We start from the raw sequence: 23310 nt of genomic DNA, 5'->3' as shown, positions 1-23310 counted from the left end.
CCATCTTATAGATTTAGCCCTATAAGACTGATACCTTGGTAAAACAAAGAATTTTGTTTTTATAGAATATGCAGCTTGAGGGATATTTTAAATATAAATCCTTTCAGGAAATGTTAGAATATTCTATAGAATGAACAAAAATTCTCTAGCCGTTAGTGAACATCTATCTTATAGATTTTTTCCCTCCATAAGACTACATTCTATAAAAAATCGGCTTACATCATCTGTCTATAGAAAATTCTATAATCTGTTGGAATGTTTATAGGAAAAGTCTACAGTCAATTTCATAGAATTATAATTTTTACTATTGGAAAATGTAGTATTCTTACCCGCTATCGAAAGTTTCTATACTCTGTGCATTGGCTATAGAAACTGGACTCCTCTCTTGAAAAATTCTCATCAAATTTATACAAGTAACTGTCAAAATTTGACAATTTTTTTTCACTCGATCAGAGTTGACACTGAATGTCAAAAAAATTGATTTATCTCGTTTTATCAGTCCACTAATCAATAATTCGGGCAAACACACGTGAATATTCAATAGGAAACATCGTCGAGGGAAAAAATATGCGTCACATACGCAGTCCGGTATCAAATATCAAGGAAATTACAACGAATAAAAACAACTATAAACGATAAAAATCTAGTGACTGATAAAATATTGACTAGATTTACATTGAGAAAATAAAAAAAGTGGAAACAATTTTTTGTTCTGGTGTTTTTTTCAATGCTCTGAAACCGTTCCCGCTATTTTTTTTTTACGTATGTGGAGGATTTTCATGACCCCGAAGTTCAAAGGTTTTTCATCTCCCCAATTTAGCATATAAATGAAACTAAATTCAAATCCCACTACAGAGAGAATTAATTTCACTTATATATCGATTCACCCCAAATGGTTTTTCTCGCTCACCGGAAATTGAGACTTCAATTCAATTTTTATCGACGGCAATCGCATATTGCCATTGTATCCATCGTAGAAAAATATCCGATGTTTTTCAGAATTTTTCTAGAAATTTAGAAGACCCTGACTGTAGATTCGCGCTCGAGCCATTCTCCCCGGACGTGACCACCGGAAATGTAATTTCAATGTAATCGTAATGGGCAATTTCGTATAACAGGTAATTTCTGGATATTGGAAATTTTATGTGGGGGTGCAATTCCCGTGCACTTCCGATTTTCCTCGTGTAATGAAGTTTTTCATCAATTCCCATCTAGTTTGCGAGCGTTCGAGAACCAAAAAAAACTTATGACGCAAATTCATCTATTCCAACGAATCGAAAGAAAAATCTTATTAAAAACTGCCGCAGAAGCTCAAGAAATGATTTGTTCGGCTTTGAAAGAGAGCTATATATTTTATAGTACAGGTAAAAATTGATTCAAAAAATTTCGGGATGGAAATTTTGATCTCCCGGATGAAGAACGTCCTGGGCAACCAAAAAAGTTGAAGACGAGGAGTTGGACAACCTACTCAATGAAAATCCCGGTCAAACACAACAGGACCTCGCTGATACTCTCAGAGTAACTCAATCAGCTATTAGGTGTATGAATTAATTCTCGGCCTCTAGATTAAAGTAGCTCTACCCTTAGGAGGTTATATTTCAATTCAAAGATTTTTAAAAACTACAACAAATCGCCTAAAAACTCTGTGTGAGTTATTGTTGCCTGCATTAATAACATATGAGAATAGAAAAACTCAATAACTTATGAGAATGCAATAAATTAAGTCATTTAGAATTCTTTCCGGAAAACCATAGGGACTAATTTTTGGGTGTTATTGTCTTGGGATATACCTTAAGTGATTGATATGTTTCAGATATTAGAAATTCTTTATCTCAGTCTATACCAGAAAACTCTAATCAAATAAAGAAGGAAAATAGAAATTGTTACGTTCTACCATTTCCGTCTGCAGCAAAACTCAAAATCGAATCGGGAACCTGTACATCATGTATTCGAATGTTATTGGTGGACATTTACGTCAGGAAGAGAACGTGCGACAGTCCTTGCGGGATAAGTAAGGGGTGCCATCTCATCACTGTGCAGTATATACCAGATAACGTACAATCGATCTCAGCGGGAGAAGTGATAAACGAAAATTTTTCTCAATGCAGGACCGCCCTGGAACAGGGATGCAAAAATGTGATATGACCCGTCACTCACCGGTAATATGACACATAACGGTCATGGACAACCATGGCAATCTGCCGCCACGTGACAAAAAAGTGACTATTTTACCATGTGACCATCACATGTCATCTATTTAGCACCTCAGGTGGTACTAGTTCGAAATTCGAAAATTTCCGCATGATAATCGCCATCGATCGACAATCACAAATAATTCAGTGTTCAAAAAGTTGTCAATCGATGGGCAAAAATGTCCTGAATAACATATCAAAATGTTTAGAGAATGTTTAACTGGGGTATTATTTAAATTAATTAAAAACCATCGATTTTCCAAGTGTTAGCGCCAAAAACACTAATATTTTCCGCCCAACTCGATCAATTCCAAAACAAAAAATAACAGCATGCACTGTTAGAAAATTACTCTTGAAATTTCAAGTGAAAAAACTTGTAATTTTTCACAACGACAAAGTTATATGAAATTTCTATAGAATTCGTCATTGACGAATCAGTTAATTTCGTGAATAGTCAAGTAATTCTCGATTTTCCGGTCCGTACGGCACTGAAAAACCCTGACAATTTTGAAAATTCAGGCAATAACTTCTCTGAATTATCAATCGATTGAAAATTGAATTGTATGTGATGTTCAATTTTCACGATGAGTTTAAAAATTCAAGCTTTCATTGAAAAATGAATGATTTTTAAAAATGATTATTTTTCACAATCGGATTTCGACCAATTAGAGCGCAGTATTTGAGACTACCCGACAGTTTTATTTCGGATATTTCCTTCTAGCTTTTGAATACTTCGCAGTAGCTCTTCATTCTTTCGGCTCATTTCAGATCCAATCTTATATTTGACCGTCTATGGAAATCGGGTTATTCTATTAACATAAGTGATTCAAATCTTCCCCAATTCGCCTCCTGATGTTGTCCACTGCGCTCTACTTGGCCAAAATCCGATTGGGAAAAATAATCCGACAAATACCCCTCGAAATTCAAAATTATTCAGGTATTTCCCTCAAGCTCCCCTGCAAACAAACCATTGAGCCAAGTTTTGCAGAAAAATCCCTCGCGCAAGCACTCGGGATTTTTTAACCTGCAAAACTTGACACTCTCATTTGTTTCCAACGAAGCTATCGGGAAATTTCCGATAATTTTGAAGCTCTTCGCGTAAGAACTACTGAGAAACCCAATTTTCTTGAATTTTCAAGATAAATGAGAAATTTAGTGAACGTTTTCATTTGGAATTGCATTCGAACTCACAACACTAAAAATTCAGATGATATTGTGACTGAAATTTCAAGAAATTTCTAACAGTGTGTTGAGAAGAAAATTATCTGTAAATTTGATGTGAAAACCAGTATTCTATAATAATACATTGTTTTTACATAAATATTCGCTTTTCGAAAATTTTCGATCTCTGCTTTAGATTCAGGAATGTTTAGTGAACCTTATTTGATATTCTTCGTTTCATCACTTCACCCCTGATTTACCCTCAGGATGATACAAATAAGTTAACGAGCACTGCTGCACGAAGTGAATACAGGGGCAATATCTCAATGCCCGCGTCATACAGAGTGACAATCACAACCAGGGGGGTGTAAATACTTGAGGGAAGAGTGAAATTGTATAAATACAAAATTCGTTGATAAACAGAGACATCGGGAGGTGTGACGATTTTTCTCAATGGTGATGCTCCAATCAAATGAAGTGAAGATGCAACATAGATGAGGTGGTGATAAGAGGAATAGGGGGAGAGGTAAGTAAACAATGTACGAGTCGTCGAGGTCCATGTAGCGCTGAAGAGGGCCGGAGGTACTTACCCTGTGCATCATACTTACTGGAAAAGTTCCTCGTTGCTAACATGGTCGTTAATATAGCGCCCTGTTGACAGAAAAATGAAGAATGATAAGGATCAATTATTTTTTGAAACACGTGCTTGGAAAAGTCCCTCTTCATTTACACATTTTTGGGCATAAAGAAGTGGCACTTTTCTTAACTTTTACGATAGTAATCGAGAAGTGACTTTTTGTTTACGGAATTCATTTTTTATTTACAACAACTGTAATCTTATTGGGTAATATATTTTACCGTAATATTTAGACCCGTAACCCCTTATAACCATTCAAGCTTTCTAATCCTTTTTCTGATGGCATCTCCTCCTTTCTCTGGTCACACGGGAGAGACGAACAAAATTATCAGAATATCTATCTTGATCTGCCGTTTTACCTTCATGATAATTTGACCGATCTGGTAACTCTGTTCATCTCTCCTGAAGGGTCAAACCTTCTTAAAGGTTAAACGGAATAGACGAGCAGAGTCATCAGAAGAGTCAAACAATCATAAGGGTCAATCGGGAGTGTTGAGCAAAATAATTTGGGGACTCTCTTGCTACCTCAGTCGACCTTTCTTGCTACCCGTTTGACCTTCTGGGCGAGACGAGCGCAGTTATCAAAAGGGTCAAACTATCATAAGGGCCAAGTCAAAGGGATGGGCGGAGTTGTTTGACCCTTCAAACGGGAGTCGTTTGCAGGGTCAAACAATTTTTTTTATGGCATCTCCCGGTTGACCCTTACGAGTATTTGACTCTCCTGATAATCTGGTCTCTCCCTCGCTCTTTCGTTCGACCCTTCCGATAATTGCGCTCGACTCTCCCGGGAGGTCAAACGGGGGAGATGGGTGGGGTTATCGGAAGAGTTAAACTATGTTAAGGGTTAGGTGGATAAAGAGACAGGCGGACATGTCAGAAGGCGCAAATGAGAGAGTTGAGCAATTAGAAGACTTTCCTTGCTCTCCCGTTTGCCTTTATGACCGTTCGACCTTTTTATTCTGGCATCCCCGCTTGACCCTGACTATTGTTGGACTCTCCTGATATCTTCACCCATCGTCCGCTTAACTCTTAAACACGTTTGAAAGGGTCAACGTTCTTAAGGGTCATATGAGAGAAACGAACAAAGTCATCGGAAGGGTCAAACAATCATAACGATCAAACGCGAGAGTTGAGCCAAACAATCCGAAGCCTGCATTCTGTTTTTAACTTTCGACTTTTATGATCATTTGACCTTGCTGAACCTTTTTCCGCATCTCCCGTTCGATTCTCCGCCTGTCTCTTCGTTACTCCAGAAAAACAAATCCGTAAATTTGACAATTTCAGTACCAAGTGTTGTTATCTCGTAATTATCTCAGAAACGAGTCGTCTCACGACAAAATGCCATTTGACCCTTTTTGTACAGAACAAAGTTTGTCACAAAAAATGTTTTTACAAGAATTACGCTATCTCTCTCAGATTCCGAGGTATTCTCCAAAGACTCATCGATTCCGAAGTGAATGTCCTTTCCTTTTATCATTTCGCGCGAGGCATTGACACTTCATTATGTCGTTTACTTATAATTTCAATATCATTAACTACCTCCGAAACGATAGGCGATTCCTGCATGCATTGCTCAATTCTTCTACACGTCCTCATGCCATCGTTCCCCGCGCAGTGTCGACAGCACGCGGAAAACGGATTATAACAACAGCAGTAGCCACATCCCGAATTAGAATTAAAAAATAACTTCGACATAAGCAACCACAAACTACTGCTAAAACAGCCGAAAATACATTTGATACGTCTGAGGAATTAACAGACATCGATTGAGTAACGGGACGGGAGCGTCTTGATCGATCGACGATCCGAATCGCACTGACGATCATCACAATGACCATTAGGCGTCGCTAACAGGGCCGTATGTGTAACCCCAGTATGTGAGGCCGACTCGAGTAGATAACAGCGCGATAATTAAGGACGTCAGTGCATAAAATGCCTTCTTTCGAAATTTTTTCCATTTTTTTCAACAAAATATTGAAGACATGCCCCAGCTTTTGGAAACATTGCATTTTTCATCTAGGAATTTGGTCACTAGAGGGAGAATATCTTGTTGGATAAAATAATTTTATGCATTATGAAAATCAGTTCATACACCAAGAAAAATGATTTATGTGAATCCAATAAAGTTTATTTAAGGATGTTTATCCAAAATCGCAAGTACTTAAAAAATAATTGATTTTTTTTAAATTGAGAGATGAAGATATTCCCTTCACTCTGATACAAATTTCAATCCACCAACCCATGTTCATTATTTAGACATGAAATAGACAAAATGCATCACATGCATGCGCGAACATGCACTTATATGGGATAAAATCATTCGAATATTTCCTCTTTTTGCCCGGGTACCCCAGATGTTTCTCTGGCCATTGGATTCAATATGATTTTACACATTACCTTCTATTTTTAGAGTCTTCTAGTAGGTGAATTAGAAATTTGAACATAAATTTCATAAGAGCCCGTGTATAAAGAAAAATTAGTTTATTCATTTCTGCCGAGACAATTGCGATTAATTTTTTTTAATGTTAGAGCAGTTAGTTTTATAGGTTCTGCTGTTAGCCGAAAAAATTACCGAATTTTCCTTGACCATGAAAAAAAACACCTTTACCGACAATTTACCGACAGTGCCAAAACATCCTTAAATAGTATTAAATAATTTTTTTTTCAAACTGAATAAAAATTTGTATTCGAAGTTTTGTTTATATCAAATAAATATTCTTTTGCTATTAATAAATCTTTATTTGATCCAAATAAATTCTTCACTTGTGTCAAATAGACAGTTTTCCGGTGTTAAAAAAATTTCATTTGAATCAATTAAATTTTTTCTTTAACTTTAAGGGGGGGGGGGAGGAGAAGAAATTTCTGTTCTATAGGTTCACTATCAAGGAGACGATGGTGAAAGAAGTTCGTATATACTGGAGGAAAGAGTGCAATCAAAAATGGGATCAGAATGATTTTACACTTAGAAGACAAGAGTTTTTTGAGAAATACGTCTTTATTTGTATCAAGAAACTCAACGCTCAAAAATCACTGATAGAATAAATCATTTATTCCAAACGAGATTCGTTAATTATTAACGAATGGTAGAGTTGAAACAAACCAAATTATTCGTTAATAGTTAACGAATGAATCACCTGAAAGGTGAAAGTTAAACACGGAAATCTTTGGTCTCGTCTCAGTGTCGAAATACGCAGTATCGGCTCCTCTCGTGACGACTTCGAGTCAATTTATCACATCTCGGTCTCAAGTTTTTCGTGCTTTTTAATGTAAAATCTCAGATTTTGTCTTGGTCTATCTCGTCTCGGTCTTCTACATATAAAATACGCGAAAACTGGGAACCGAGATAAGAAAAATTGACTTGGAATCATCATGAAAGGAGTCGATACTGCGTATTTCGAGACTGAGACGAGACCAAAAATTTCCGTGGTCACTGAGACCGAGACAACCCCTCCAAAGTATTGTCTCGCGATGTCTCGTGAAGTCTCTCGCGGCATCACTATTTTCATAAGGTGTTGCCAAGACGAAAATATTTTATAAGGAAAGAAACTTTTCATCAAAAGATGTTCTACTTGTTTGAAAGATAAGGGACAATTCGTTCGCAACGGGAAAGTGAACCCACTCAAGCAATTTTTGCATTAAAATATCTTGAATTTGAGACTTGAAAACTATTGAATAACTGGATTGATTCAACTCGACTTGGTTTGAGAAATCACTTTCTCATCATAAACAAATTATCCTCGTCTTTGGGACAAGTATAAAATCTCTTGACGAAAGTTGTTTCATTCTCAGTACCAAATATTTTCTTCCCGTCAATTTTCGAGCCATGAGTTTCTTTATACAAGTGAAGACGTACTTATCAAGAAACTTTTTTTTTCTCAGTGATATGTGAATAGAAAAAAGCTGACGACTGACTGAGCAGTTAATGAACCAAGTACACGAATGAAAAAATCGTATAAAAATTTTCGATATGGATTGCGTATAGAATTTCTATAGGATTTTCGCATATGATATTCGGATATTTTTATATGGATATTTTTTATACAAATTATTTCTATACGATTTCTATATGTTTGACCCTAAAGGACTCACTGCCACATCTATAGAAAAATTTCGTATGAAGTTACGACATTTCTCTACGTTTTTCTCTAGAGCATTAGATATCTTCCGTATGAAAACCAAAATTTATGTAAAAATTTATGTATAGAAATAATTAGTATAGAAAATATTCGAATAGAAATCTCCGAATATCATATATGGAAATCCTATAAAATTTCTAAACGCAATCCGTATAGAAAATTTCTATACGATTTTTTCATACGTGTAGTTTATCGTCTTTCCCGGAAATCGAGGAAATCGAGGACTTTCAGTTTCAATCACTCCATCAACAGTCTTAATAATATTATCTATTAATCCCCTCCCGCATCAATTCAAATACTAGGTGAATTGATATTGCAACCCGTGAAATTGGGGTGATTGGCTTGTGCAAACAGTCCTCGGTGTTTGTCGATAACTCATGGTAATGAGTAATTTGTGTTTCTTCTTGTCACCGCTGCAGATTACACGCGACCTGATGTTATTACGGACGAGGTCTTTGGAATAATAAGTTCGCAGGAAAGTGAATATGTTACTATGGATATTGAGTTCAGTAGTGAACTGTTAAAGTAGTGTGAATGAACTCCAGTTGAGTCGTGGAATGTAACGAGTAGAAATAAATATAAAATGCCCAAGAAAATGATTATTCTTCATTAATAATTTTTTATAAACAATTTAAAGATTCAATCCACTGAATTCTTCCTTCAATTATTCATTCAAGGATAATCGGGCGAGGAGGAAATGTAGGAGGTGAGACGGAGGGGTTTCTATTGTTTTTCTGCAGAAAACCAATCGCTGAACAAAAAAATTTTTCCCATTCGGATTCAAAATTCAGGCAATATTAGGGAGTATTTTTAGAGCTAATCAAATTTATTTGTATCTATTCCACGCATTGAATGGTTTTCAGATTGTTTTTTTTAATAAATGAAAAAATATTAATCCATGCGAAAAAGTGGCAACATCGTCGGTAGTTTTTTTTTTCACCAAGAGCTGGTACCACTGGCTCGAGGGAGCTCCAATCACAACGCTTGATCGCTCTCTCTCAAGAGACGTTTAAATTGACTCGTTTGGGCTGCATGCGCAGAAATTTCATTTTTCAGGACTTTTTTCGGTATTATTAATAAACAATGCTCCTAGGCGAAAATCTTTTTCACTCAAAAAATCATTGATCACATGTTCTAAATGTGTCTAAAGTTTCATGACTTTGGCTGCATTTTTTCCTTGGGTTTTGCAGTTTTCTTGGTGATTTCCATAAGATCATGGATTAAATGACTTGTTTTTTACGTGTAGAAAACTTGGTAAAATACCTTCGGTATTTTACTTCCCCAACTCTGACAATGTGTATCCCTCCGAATTTACTCTCTAATTTCTCCCTCCTAACGTTTTCTTAAATATCGCGCTACTGATTATGTTCCACTAATTTCATCAATTTTCTTATAATTAATTTAATTTTTGTTTTCAGTATTTATTTTGAATTAGCCAATTTACAGCTTCGTCGTCGGGGGTTTTGACAGAAAAAGATATTGAAGTGTCGAAAAGTGAACGAAATGAATAATTTGAATGATGAAAAAAAACTTTGATTTTATTGGACTTTTTTCAACCGACGGCGGTGGCTGTGTGGTTACAGTGTGGGATTGGCATGCGGTCGATCTGGGTTCGATTCCCAGCTGGTGGGGCCAAAATTTGTGACTTTAAATCTCACGATTTCACCTGTCAAGCACGGAGAGAAATGTTCAGTAAAAATTACGGAACAGATAATTCGCTCACCGATTACGGAATCGAGTCAGAGAATTTAAGTAACGGTATCGTAATTTTTCACAGGAGATTTAGATAAAAATTACGGAACGCTCTGGAAAAATTCCGTGACAGTTTCATAAAATTTCCTACAACCACATTTCGCTCCGGAATTGCGGAAAAAATACGTAATGTTTATTGAATATTTCTCTCCGTGAACGGGAGTTTCGCAAGAGACGACTGTACCTGGGCAGGTTTTTCCCTGAAAGTGAGGTTTTCCCTTGGCCTTCGGCGAATGCGGTACAGGGGTTGGGGGTGGGAAAGGAACAAATTGTAAAGACCTATTAAAAGGGTAGGGGAGGGTGTGCCTGTACCGCTCAGCGGGTAATACCGCTCACCCGATTTTCTCTACAACCATCAACTTGAAAATTTCTTTCTGTTCCTAATCATGAAGAATTTGATGATAGGATGTGATTGTCGGAAAAATTTCACTTTATTTACCACTTTAAATATGAAAAAACACGTAACGAAGTTTTGAGGTCTTTACAGTGCACAATTTGTGGACCTTTAATTAAGGTTTTTGATAGTTTCAAACGTTAATTCTCATATTAAACTGTGGTTATTCAATTCGTGGTACTTTCACGGGTAATTTGAGACCAATTCGAACTCAAGACTCCACTCATGTCAATAATTATCAACAATTTTGTTGACGCCGCGCGGAGCCGGTAATGGATGCTCATAGGATCGGCCACGTAGTTGCTCGACAGCACTCGAGTACAGGTTAGGTTGCGGCGCGAGCGATGCACGCAAAACCCTATGAGCGACATTGGAATGGTGCCGAGCGGTATTACCCGATGGCGGGTAGTACCGCTCTCTCTTTTATTTTCAATCAATTTTGTGGATTCTAAGGAGAATTAGGCGTCTACACTTCGAGAATAACGAGTTCAATAGTTAAAGAAGTCTCACAAATGCGTTTTCTTGTACTCAAGTTGAAATATAAAATATAAAACTGGCATTTCCTCTTAGGTGGGCGGTACAGGCACACCCTCCCCTATACGAGAGAAACATTTTTTTTTAATAGTGGACTTTTTTCAATTTGAATTCATTGAATGAAAAAATGCTGAAAAAGTTTGAATTTTCTCTTCACAGATTCAGTAGCTTGAACTTGATGAGGTATCATCCTCCGGTGTTTCTTACTATTAGAAGGAGAGGAAGGGTTGGGGCTGATTGAAATTCACGAGGAATGTACCCATACCACCATATTACTCATACATAAATGGTGTAACCATGTTAAATTTCCGCATAACCATGCAGTTGACTTCTGAACTGCAATAGCACGGGAGGAAACCTTCGTGGATGACTTTAATGACTTTTCAAAGTGTTCCCATAGTTAAAATTAAACTCAGTTAACTCATCAATGCTTATCGGTCCTCCGTTACTATCGATCGGCGATTGTTGATTTAACTTTCGCAATGAGAAAGTCAATGACATTCATTTAGGAGATTGAAGACGATACAATCATTAATTTTCCGTAATTATACTTATTTATTTTCCAGAAAGAAGAAAATTATTTTTCTTGAAGTATTACCCGGATTATGTCATGTCGAAAAATATATTTTTTTTATTCATGTTTCTTTCCTATTGCCGTTACGGTTTTATACACTGAGAGAAATATCGTCATAATATCACAAAACCAATTTTTTGCGCCAAATATCTCATCTCTTGAGGATAAATTTCTGGGGATAAGAATTCCGGATAATGTGTCAAACAATGTCAGATTTCGGTGAAGTCTTCATGACTTGAACATGAACATTTCATGATAAAGTTAGAATTTCTTGCCACACGAAATCGGTTTTTTCGTGTCAGAAGATGAGAAAATGACTAAAAATATTGAAAGCTTCGATTCAGTGAATAATGAATCAGAGAATTTCATATTGAATGGATAGAGAGTTTGTGCAGAAGAAAACCTTTAGATATTACAAAAAATTTAACCGTCGCTTACGCTCAATCGCTATGAGTTCGAAGTGAAACAATCTTTCTTTTCCTTCTGTCAAAATATTCTTGTCTTTTAAGGAATATAATCTCATTTCGAAAACAGACATGATCTTTTCATTCAGTAACTTCCTCCAGCCCGAAGAGCACCGATATCTTGTCTGANTACGAGAGAAACATTTTTTTTTAATAGTGGACTTTTTTCAATTTGAATTCATTGAATGAAAAAATGCTGAAAAAGTTTGAATTTTCTCTTCACAGATTCAGTAGCTTGAACTTGATGAGGTATCATCCTCCGGTGTTTCTTACTATTAGAAGGAGAGGAAGGGTTGGGGCTGATTGAAATTCACGAGGAATGTACCCATACCACCATATTACTCATACATAAATGGTGTAACCATGTTAAATTTCCGCATAACCATGCAGTTGACTTCTGAACTGCAATAGCACGGGAGGAAACCTTCGTGGATGACTTTAATGACTTTTCAAAGTGTTCCCATAGTTAAAATTAAACTCAGTTAACTCATCAATGCTTATCGGTCCTCCGTTACTATCGATCGGCGATTGTTGATTTAACTTTCGCAATGAGAAAGTCAATGACATTCATTTAGGAGATTGAAGACGATACAATCATTAATTTTCCGTAATTATACTTATTTATTTTCCAGAAAGAAGAAAATTATTTTTCTTGAAGTATTACCCGGATTATGTCATGTCGAAAAATATATTTTTTTTATTCATGTTTCTTTCCTATTGCCGTTACGGTTTTATACACTGAGAGAAATATCGTCATAATATCACAAAACCAATTTTTTGCGCCAAATATCTCATCTCTTGAGGATAAATTTCTGGGGATAAGAATTCCGGATAATGTGTCAAACAATGTCAGATTTCGGTGAAGTCTTCATGACTTGAACATGAACATTTCATGATAAAGTTAGAATTTCTTGCCACACGAAATCGGTTTTTTCGTGTCAGAAGATGAGAAAATGACTAAAAATATTGAAAGCTTCGATTCAGTGAATAATGAATCAGAGAATTTCATATTGAATGGATAGAGAGTTTGTGCAGAAGAAAACCTTTAGATATTACAAAAAATTTAACCGTCGCTTACGCTCAATCGCTATGAGTTCGAAGTGAAACAATCTTTCTTTTCCTTCTGTCAAAATATTCTTGTCTTTTAAGGAATATAATCTCATTTCGAAAACAGACATGATCTTTTCATTCAGTAACTTCCTCCAGCCCGAAGAGCACCGATATCTTGTCTGAAATCTACCATAAATTGATCAAATATGTATGTGATGTGTTTCGCTTAAGAAATGATTTTTGCGATATTATGTCGTTTTTTCTCTTCGTGTATCTACGAGTGAAAGAAGGTCAGCTAATTGAAAGTAGCTACAGATCGTTTCATTGTCCGCAATGAAATGATCAACTTTACCGAAGGATCCACATTTATAAGTTCATTACAAATATTATTTAATGAATTCTTGAAAACTTTCGTAATCGGAAACTTGGAATATTTTATTATTAAAAATTGCTAAAAATTCATGTAAAATTATGTATCCTGATTTTATTGAGAAGTCTGATGAATGAATTAATAATTATGATGAAATTGTAATTTTTTAGATTGAAAACCTGTACACTTCAAAACATTTAACCGATTATCCTTTCGAATCGGATAAACAAATGAAATAAATCAAAATAATTTTTTGATTGCACATAAAATTTTCTATTTATCATAGGCCTGAAAATGACTCTACAGCGTCATTCTAATAATAATAACTAAAAGAGATAAAATATTATCCTTCAGATTATTCTGTTATTGATAATTCTAAAATTTTGTTTCGGAAATATTAATTAATATTAATTTAATCCTAAAAGTTGTCCTCCGATGCTGAAAATATCTCCGAACATAACAATTGTGACGCATATGGCTTTATACGCGCAGTTAAACATCATTTTATACTGTTTTATTAAGGAAAAAAAAGACTGAGGGCGAGTGTCTTTGACAATGCAAGGGTTATCGCTGTGCAACAGGAGTCCGCACGCATGCAAAATTTTACAAAAAATTGAAATATAGAGGGGAAGCGATAACTATAAACTATAGGGGATGCCTGTATCGCTCAGCAGATGCCAATACCGCCCACCCGTTTTTCTCCACAACCACTTACTTTTTCGAAAAAATTTCTCACTCAATCTGAAGGCTCTACTATCAATATGTAATTCTCGCAAAGAATCCTTTTTTTCACCTCTTTAAATGACGAAGGAATAACAATATAATTCTTGCATTCAACCCATGATTTCGGCTGAAAATTACAACCGCTCAACAATACTATATTCTTGACCAATTCTGCTAGATATTTTGACAACATAGGCTCTCAATTCTTGTTGAAATTTCGATAAATTATCAAACAACGAAGACGAGAGTTGAGTGAGCGGTATTGACTGCATGCGAACAGTACCGCTTACTAAGCTCCCGTCTTCGCTTTTTAGTAAATTATCGAAATTTCACCAAGAAGTGAGGGTCTATGATGTCAAAATATCTAGCTGAATAGCCAAAGACTCCTATGCAACTGGAATTTTGATCCGAAATCATGAGTTGGGTTGAGAGAATTGTCATTATTCCGGAGCGGTACAGGCACTATCTCCCCTATTGGTCGTCCCTTGAAATCTTACTTCCGTCGAAACTGACCCAATACTGTTAGTGTACTATATGCAAATCTTATTCCTTCAATCATATTGATAGATACTGTTTGAATAAGTCCACGGTGATTTCGAGAAAGCAATCCCGAGAAAATTCCATCCCAATCCCTGTATTAGAGCGAACACTCAAGAGCATTGTTCAACAACTCGAAGGGCGACTTGATAAAGGGCGGACAAAACCTCCTACGTCACAATATCATGTTGTTACGTATTTGTTCTTTTCCTCTCTCTTTCAACTGCGTTCATGTACGATCGTCTCTTTCTTACTCGTTATTGTTTTATCTTCGTTCCTAGTACGCGGACGTCTCATTCCTTTTCATATTTCTTTTTATTTCATTCTCCCGAAATCACCTCAATGAAGCTATTCTTAATTAAAGAGACTCTTAGTTTATCATATACTTCTAGGCAACTATTATTGATCATCTACGAACCCGCTTCACGCTGACACTGTAGCACCTGTCCCTTATCGACAAGTGTCCATTCCCCACGCATGACAAACAAAATCAATCACCTAAGACCCAATAAGCTGACAACTCCACTTGTCACTCGACCCTTGACCCAGTTCCCGGTTATTTAATAAATGTTCGATTCATCATAATCAACATAAATGTTCAGACAATATCATCATAAAAACATGCGACTACTCCAATCCCACCTATCCGTCAAAAATAATGGCCAATAGCAGGTCCTCAATTCTTCCAAAAACATCAGCTGTTCATCAAATGTTTTTAAATGTTGTTGAATTCGTGAACAGACACGTACAATGACACGTACAACTCTACGTACAATGAGTGCAATAAGAATGTTAATTGATGCATATACTCACTTTTAGTTTGCGCCTTGCATTGAATTTCTTCAAGCAGTCGACAGTCTCTTGCCTGTGCACCACAGACGCCACACGTTCACGTTGCTGCAATAATAAAACGAGAGAGAAATGATTTAATACAGTTGACAGTTGAAATTGACTCAGCGTCATAAACGGCAGTAACAATTGAGGAAGATACTTACGCAGATCCATGGGTGCCTGAGCGCTTCACTGGCGGTTATACGCCTGCTTGGGTTCACTGTTAACATCTGATTGATGAGGTTTCTAGCTTCTGGCGTAACAGTGTCCCATTCCGGGCTTGGATACTGCAAAATGGTAAATTGGAACATCAGATTGTTCATTTGATAGGGGACATCGTTCTCGACACGATTCGCATGCCAAACCTTATCGCTTGCTTCAATCAGTCTACAATTATTGTTTTGCTCTTATTGTGCTATAATTATGATTGTTGCTCAAAAGAGCCAGATATAGGAGGGCCAAAGGACCTTTGGAATGATTATTGTGATTTCGTTTGAATGGAAATTATAGAGATTGTTGCGTAGGACGAGTTATCCGAGCGGACAAATTTGGAGGCAGCTAAGCTGCTTTTGAAGAAACCAGTCAGCCTTAGTAAGGCATGTCCTTTCAAAGGTTTGTAAGTCCTCTCAAGGACCTTTTAACTTTTTTATGTTCTTTTAAGTTGCACCTGATTTGGGAAAATTTTAAAGGGTAATCTGACACGCCTGTTAGGGAAACCAAATGCCCTTTTCAATGTGTACTTCGTTTAAGACAAAGTCTACAAGTGGACGTTTCTTATGAGGACGACTTAAGCTCCTTTTTAGCCAACCTATTTCGAGTCATACATCATCAAGACTGAGATATGTATAGCAAAGGTCAGATTAGGGCCTCAACTGACTTGCCCAACTCGATCAAAATCAAACTGAGAAATGGTAGAAATGCACCGAATTAACTCAGGTCCTCTTCAGGGATCAAGAGGACTTTTATTTTCAAGCCAATTCAAGGTCACATTGTTAAACATCTACGTGCAATTTTTCGTTGATTTCCAAAGAATTTTAGATGAGTTTAGATGAGAGGATTATCATCTGACCAGAGAGATGTTCAAATCTTTCCCACTTCATATTTCCCCATACACATCATATCAGATGAACAGTATTTTTTTTGTTTTCCAAAGGGTCAACAGGATTCAAAATATCTGGGTCCTGCTGAAGCATCTAGTCAGTCAGTGTTACCGCTTTCTAGGCTTTCACAATGATTTCATGAACCAGACAAAATTTTCTACGCGAATCGTTAGCCGTCGGATTAATATTTGAAGTCAGTAAACTTACGTCATATGCTCCAGCTTTGATTTGACTGTATAACCGATGTTGATCCTCGTCCCAGAACGGTGGATAACCGACGAGAAGAATGTAGAGGATAACACCACACGCCCAGATGTCAACTGGCTTTCCGTACGGCTCCTTTTTGAGTACCTCGGGGCTTAGGTAGCCGGGCGTACCGGCAAAACCTGAGGACAAAAAAGGTATTCTTGATATTCAGGAATAGATTGAAGTGACAGTAGGGAAATGAAGCCTGAGGAAATCAATGTTTCGTTTTGGGAGTCTTCTGAACGAAATAAATGAATATATAATGTTTTTTGGATGGAGAAAGTCAATCTCAGAAGTGATGCGGTGAAACGAGGTAGAAGTTGGCTTGTTTTCAAGATGAGTTTCTGATGGCTTCTCCCTTTAGAGGATTCTTAAAAACAGTAGTTCTTCCAAACATGAGTTATATTTTCGACATGGGCAGAATTTTTCTTTGGATTCACGTTTCCAACTTCGGAAATTGAATTCTTTTCTTGACTTCTTTCACATTCATGATACCGTTGCCTTTTACCCCTCATCAATGGATTCTTTTTTTATTTCGTTCGGAAGGAACTGCCTTGAAGGTAACACTTCTCTATCTCCATGAAAGGCTGAGAATTTGATATCGGATTACTCACCATACCATGCCTGTGCGTCTCCCTGCAATTCAATAGCTAATCCAAAATCCGCCAGTTTCACAGCCGCACCCTTTGCTTTACTAGCGAGTAGAAGATTCTCAGGCTGACGTATTGCATTGCACATGGAAGGAAAGAGAAGACATGAGTTATCATCATGAGATTTGGCAATTTTTTACTCCCAGCATTCGAGATTGTCAAGTAACAAATGACGCTGGGGAAAAACTCACTTTGAGATCTCTGTGCACAATTCCATTGTGATGGCAGTGATGGACGCTTTCCAGAATTTGTTGTATACAGTGAGAGGCGTCTGCCTCACTGTAGAACTCTCGGGCGACAATATCCTCGAAGAGCTCGCCGCCAGTGACTCTGTAAATTTATGAAGATATTTTGTCATCAGCTGAATCACAAAGTTTCATAAATAATTAACGATATTCAGGGAATTTTTTTTCTTCTCTTTGATGAGGAAAAGAGGAATATTTCCTAAGTCTTTCTTTATGGAGAAATTATTGCAATTCTTTTTTCAAACTTGAAAAAGCTTAATATGTGAGAAATTCCATATATTGATGAGTCTGTTTGTTCAATCAAAATTATTAAGAAAATTCGCAGAGAGGGGACGACGATCTAACTTCTCAAGACGTGAATTGAACTCAATATGGCGTTGATGAAGTAGAGTTGTTACGTCACTCAAGGTAACTTCATCTGAGTGTTTAGAAATTATCATTTTCAATCATTTTTTTTTGTTAAAAGAAATTGCAAAGTTTTACTTCGAATTTGGACACGATTTGACATAAATAACCAAATGAAAGAAGGGAAGTGGACCCTCAGGGCAAAGAGTCAAAAAGGACAGATGAACGGAGTAATTAGAAGAGTCAGACTATCATAAGGGTCCAATGTGGAAGGGAGTGAGGCTTCCCGATTGATTTACTTAATTCTCCCGTTTAATAATTCTGACTGCTTTGTTCGCTTTTTGCGTTTGACCCTTACGATCATTCAACCCCTGTGATTATTTCTCACGCATCACCCCTTTGACCTTTTACTTCGAATTTGGACAAAATTTGACATGAATAATTAAGTAAAAGAAAAGGGAGAAATGAATAGATGCGTGTCTGATTAAAATGTGACTGATTGACGGTTTTCCATGTTTGTTGCTTTATTTTGTACTATTATTTATTATAATAGGGTACGGAGAAGTAAGAATATGTTAAATCACCGGATATGTTGCTATTGTGAGAACACTCTGAAGGAGTGGTGAGATTTAAATAATGCACCTGACGAGAAATGTCTAGTGCATTCGAAACGTTGTGCAATCTCGCTATATTTGTGAGTTTTATTTTCCTTTTGGATGGATATTAGTATTTTATGGAGCAAATGTTTGAGATAATGACCAGAATAAGCCAATTTAGAGGAAGAAACTACGGTCGGAACAATAAATTGATGAAGAGATGAATAGAGTAATAGAGAGATCAGACCATCATAACTGTGTAGTCGGGTGTATGGCCGAATCGGTAAGGTATTCGTCTACAAAGCTAGAGGTCCTGGGTTCGCAACCTGGCACCGGCGAATTATTTCTGGATTATTCGATTTAGTCAAATAATATAAGGACACCATTAAGCATGTTTTAAATAAAACGTTAAAATACCGAGAGAAAATAGAATTGAGCATGTTCGAATCATGTACATACAACCTACAGTTTGACGTGTCTCGAGAACCTAACTGACTACAATTGATTCTCACGTGTCTCGGGAACCTACCTGACTACAGCTGATTCTTACCATCATGTATGATTACATTCTGATAATTCACGTGTCTCGAGAGCCTAACTGACTACAGTCGATTCTCACCATCATGTGTGATTGCATTCTGATCATTCACTAGAAATGCTGTCATAACATTATAACCTATAAGTTACGAAGGAAATAGTCGTGAGTTCTAACGACAAGAAAGAGTCGAGAGCCCGTCACTAATAACCTAGCTGTCGATGCGACGTTAAGCCCCAACATACAAACAATGAACGTGCTTCCTTTTCTGATTCTGATTCTGTGATCTGATTGTGACTCTGAATTCTGATTGTTTTGTTCGCTTTTTCCGCTTGAGCCTTATGATCATTCGACCCTTTCCGTTGTTCACCCTTTTGACCTTCATGATTCATTGACCCTTCTCATTACTCCGTCTTCTGGTCCCGTTCAACCCTCTACCCCAACTTCTCCCAAAAAAATTTTCTGAATTTCGATAAATATTCGCTTCTGCTAGTGTTTCACTTTGCCCCAGTGTTTCATTGACAGAGTGATAGAGCAATAACTCGTGAATCAACTGAATGAATCTTTGATCTCTACACTCTTTGATGTTTCACGTAACACATCGTTGGGCATACTGACAGCATTGAATGAGTGAATGATGTTTATTTGAGAGGAGTTACAATCATGCGGAAGGGTAAAACCACGTAATTTCAGTCCTCGCCAACAGAGAGGTCTTCTTTCAGTCACTATCATGCAGTTCAGTGAATTTGAATTTCGAATCGGGAGTTCTGGTTTGCAATTTCTTGATCTTGCAGTGGGATATTCAAATTTGTCAGTGGAAAAAATTTACTTACAGATCGAAGACGAGGTAGTGGCAGTTTTCTTCTTGTATACTTTCGTGTAATCGCACTGCAACATAAAGAAGAAGAAGTATTTAGCGTGGATTTTTCTTGGGAAGGGGATAATTCTCAATTTGCGAGATGTTGTCGAGAGGAAATTCAGGTTCTTACATATATTCCGCTTGAAATGGTGGAGTTGGTTTTCATTCTAATAATAGAATTTAAGAGTAGTTTCTCGTACTTCTTCGGGTCGGGAATGTCAAGGGACAGAAGTTAGAGAAATTCCACTGTACTGTAATTGCTTTGAACTTCAGCACTCGAGTTTCTGGTTGATTCTCAGATATGTCTCTCTTGATGGAGAATCTAATAATGGAATTTTCTTTACGCCTTCGGGAATTGTAGTTTCTTAAAAACATGAATTATGGAACGGTTTCACCCAAAAAAATATTATCTTATTTTAAGATTTCAAAGGTTATTTTTTCTTTGGTTATTTTTCCTCCAGTGAAATGTTTTTCTACTTTTGTAGTCGGACATCAGCTTTCATTTGAACCCCATTTCACCCTAAGTGTCCGAACATTTGACAATAAATTGAAAATAGATGTTGAAACCAATATTCAGAGAAAGGTAAGAAACCTTGGCTGTCAACGTTGGGGCAATGTTGGCTGCCAAGTTTACGACAATATTGACTAACAACGTTGGAGCAATGTTGGCTACTAACGTGGGGGCAATGTTAGCTGACAACGTTGAGGTAATGGAATTTGGGGGAATGTTAGCCACCAATGTTGAGGTAGTGTTGGGGCAGAAAATTTTTCTTAGTTACTGTAGGACAACCAATTATTGAAAAAATTCTAAAATTTAGAAAATTAATACCTGAATTAAATTTCAATTAATGTCAATAAATAGAGCTCAACAAGACCTACATTAAAAAAAAAAATTCCATCCCATTGATTTATTCGCGAACAATGGAGGAAAAACTTTGTTATATACACACGGACACGATGTAAAAATTGCAGTTTTGGACTTTCTGGAGCATAATGGGTAGATACAATATGAAAAATCTAAAACTTGAATTTGAGCAATTACAAAGCTTCCATTGATAAGCAAAAATGACGTTAGGGGTACCTTTTCTCAAAAGACATGAGTTATAGAACACTTATTTTAGAGTTCAGTGGTTTCCAAGACCAAACTAAATAAAATCGTAGCTCTCCGGGGATTATGGAAAAAAAACTTAAATTAGATAAAAAATATTGAAAGCAAATTAGATAGACCCCACAGTTTAATGAATAGGAAATTGAACTCCAAAGATGATGAAAAAGTTCCATTAATGGAAATGGGTGAAACACAACGAGAACCCCTCCTCTCACTGTCATAGTCCCCCACCCTATGATTTACATCACGCAACAAAATGATTGTATAATACACTGACACGCAGGAAGAAAACCCGAGTTCATCACTCTCATAAATTACGGAAATACATTGTTAAAAATTTTCCACTGAAATTTCCGGTCAAGACCTTGGAAATTTCTAACAAGCAACATGTCCACTTCAATTTCAAACAATTTTGTCATTGAAAATTCATAATTTCATGGGAAAATCCGTGGAAACTAGAAAATAGAAATTAGTTGAATTATTCCGGGAAAATTAAAATTGAAATTGCATGGAATTTGAAAGTGAATATTAATTTTCAATTGAGAATCCATGTAAATTGTGGAATTTCCGTATTCCTACAGCTAAAAAATTGAGCCTTTACTTGGATTTTCAGAGAAACTTAAAATTTCGTTGACTCTTCCTTGAATCGTATTCAAGAGCTTTTTCCGGAAAATTCACTCAAATTTTTTAACAGTATTCGAATTAGAAAGATCTTTCTAAACGATAAATAACCTCTCAATTTCCGCAAAACTTGCACGTGATCTCTCACTCAATCATCAGAAGTGATGACAACCCGCGTGATCGTTCGATAAAATTCGACCGGAGTCAGAGAGACTCCGAAAACTCCTATCGAAAAACGCACAATTAATTGTTAAAATAGGCAGAAAAATGATTTTCATCAGTAGAAGTCGATTTGGATTTTTATAATATAGAGATATAGAGACCCTTATTTTGACCCTTGTGACCCTTAGTTTCTGACGCCCATGACCTTTATTGGGCCTTCAATCCGACCTATGTGATCCTCAATTTGACCCTTGTGACCCTTATTTGGATCCATAATCTGACCCTTGTTACCCTTATTTGGATCCTTAATCTGACTTTGATAACCTTTAATCTTATGACACTTGTGATCCTTAATCTGGCCGTTGAAACCCTTATTTGAACCCTCATTCTGACCCTCATGACCTTTATTCTGACCCTCGTGATCCTTATTGACCCTCTTGCTCCTTCATTTTGGAGTCTTAATTTCGAGTGCCAAATTTTTATCACCAGAAGTTTATTTGTATTTTTATAATACTAGCGAACGCTTCGCGCCCGTCGCTAGATTATGTCATATTATGTTAATTTATTTTATTGTTTTCTTTCCAATTTTTCTTTGCGGTTAGATTAAATTAAATTTATTGGATTCTAATCCCATTGTAGTACACAAATTGTGGGAACAGTTTTTTTCATTTTCAAATGAAGAGATAATTATGTTAAATAATAAGGAGAGTATTGATACTTTTTTTGGGATGATGATCTATATATTTTTCACAATTGCATATTGTTCAAAAATTTCTTTATGTACTACATTTTTCATGTAACTATTTCATCCTTCCTATCATATAACTTTACATCCTTCATTTTTTTTTTAGATGTCGAAAAAATATCAATATGTTCCCCTTCTATGATCTAATTTCAATGGAAGAAAATGAAAAAAAAAACAGAGATACGTGATCAGTAAGAAAATAAAAATTTCGATTTTTCAATGTCTCCGGAAAGTTTTAAAATTGATATATTTTTTCAAATAATGGAAGAATACCCATCAATTCAATTTCTATCCTCACATTTTGATAGAATACATTAAAAAAATAGCAAAGAATAAAAATCGGAGATAAAAAATTTTATCGGATTAATATAATGTAATAATGACCGAGATTTGTTTCCAATCTATTCATTTCCGAGAAATTATGTGAGTGCATCCATTCTATATAATAATCGAATCATCTGTACATGATAATATATGTGTTTATGCAGTTAACACACATCCGAAATGCAATACCACGAAATCAACGCACAGTAAAATTCAATAATGGCACTTTTCGAGAACGACAGTACTCTGAGTTTGAATGGCTTATCGATTCAAAAGACCAAATTATATTTTTTGAAGAATATGATACTCATTCCAAAATAATGATAGAGCCGGAAGAATCAGAATGAGGTAATTGAACAGGACCGATAACAGCCATCAATCAATTAATTCAACAATTCTAAAAATCAATTTTATTCTTT

At 36.2% G+C, this 23310-nt stretch overlaps 1 protein-coding gene across 10 annotated transcripts in view; it reads right to left on the bottom strand.

The window, feature by feature from the left end:
- LOC107042725 (calcium/calmodulin-dependent protein kinase type II alpha chain) overlaps positions 1–23310 on the bottom strand; it is a 197974-nt gene that overhangs the window by 51902 nt on the left and 122762 nt on the right. For all 10 annotated transcript variants that reach the window (XM_015263881.1, XM_015263882.1, XM_015263884.1 and 7 more), the window contains exons 4-10: positions 19906–19960; positions 17543–17681; positions 17316–17418; positions 16663–16841; positions 15520–15642; positions 15338–15421; positions 3962–4004 (exon numbers count right to left, since the gene is read on the bottom strand). In XM_015263881.1, coding sequence (XP_015119367.1) covers positions 3962–4004; positions 15338–15421; positions 15520–15642; positions 16663–16841; positions 17316–17418; positions 17543–17681; positions 19906–19960 — 726 coding nt within the window. The remainder of the gene's footprint in view (positions 1–3961; positions 4005–15337; positions 15422–15519; positions 15643–16662; positions 16842–17315; positions 17419–17542; positions 17682–19905; positions 19961–23310) is intronic.

The sequence above is a fragment of the Diachasma alloeum genome, unplaced genomic scaffold, assembly GCF_001412515.2.
Source record: "Diachasma alloeum isolate Michigan unplaced genomic scaffold, Dall2.0 Dall_scaffold_00513, whole genome shotgun sequence".
In the NCBI taxonomy this organism is placed as follows: domain Eukaryota; kingdom Metazoa; phylum Arthropoda; class Insecta; order Hymenoptera; family Braconidae; genus Diachasma; species Diachasma alloeum.
The sequence above is the reverse complement of the archived record's forward strand: the minus strand, read 5'-3'. Positions and strand labels throughout refer to the sequence as shown.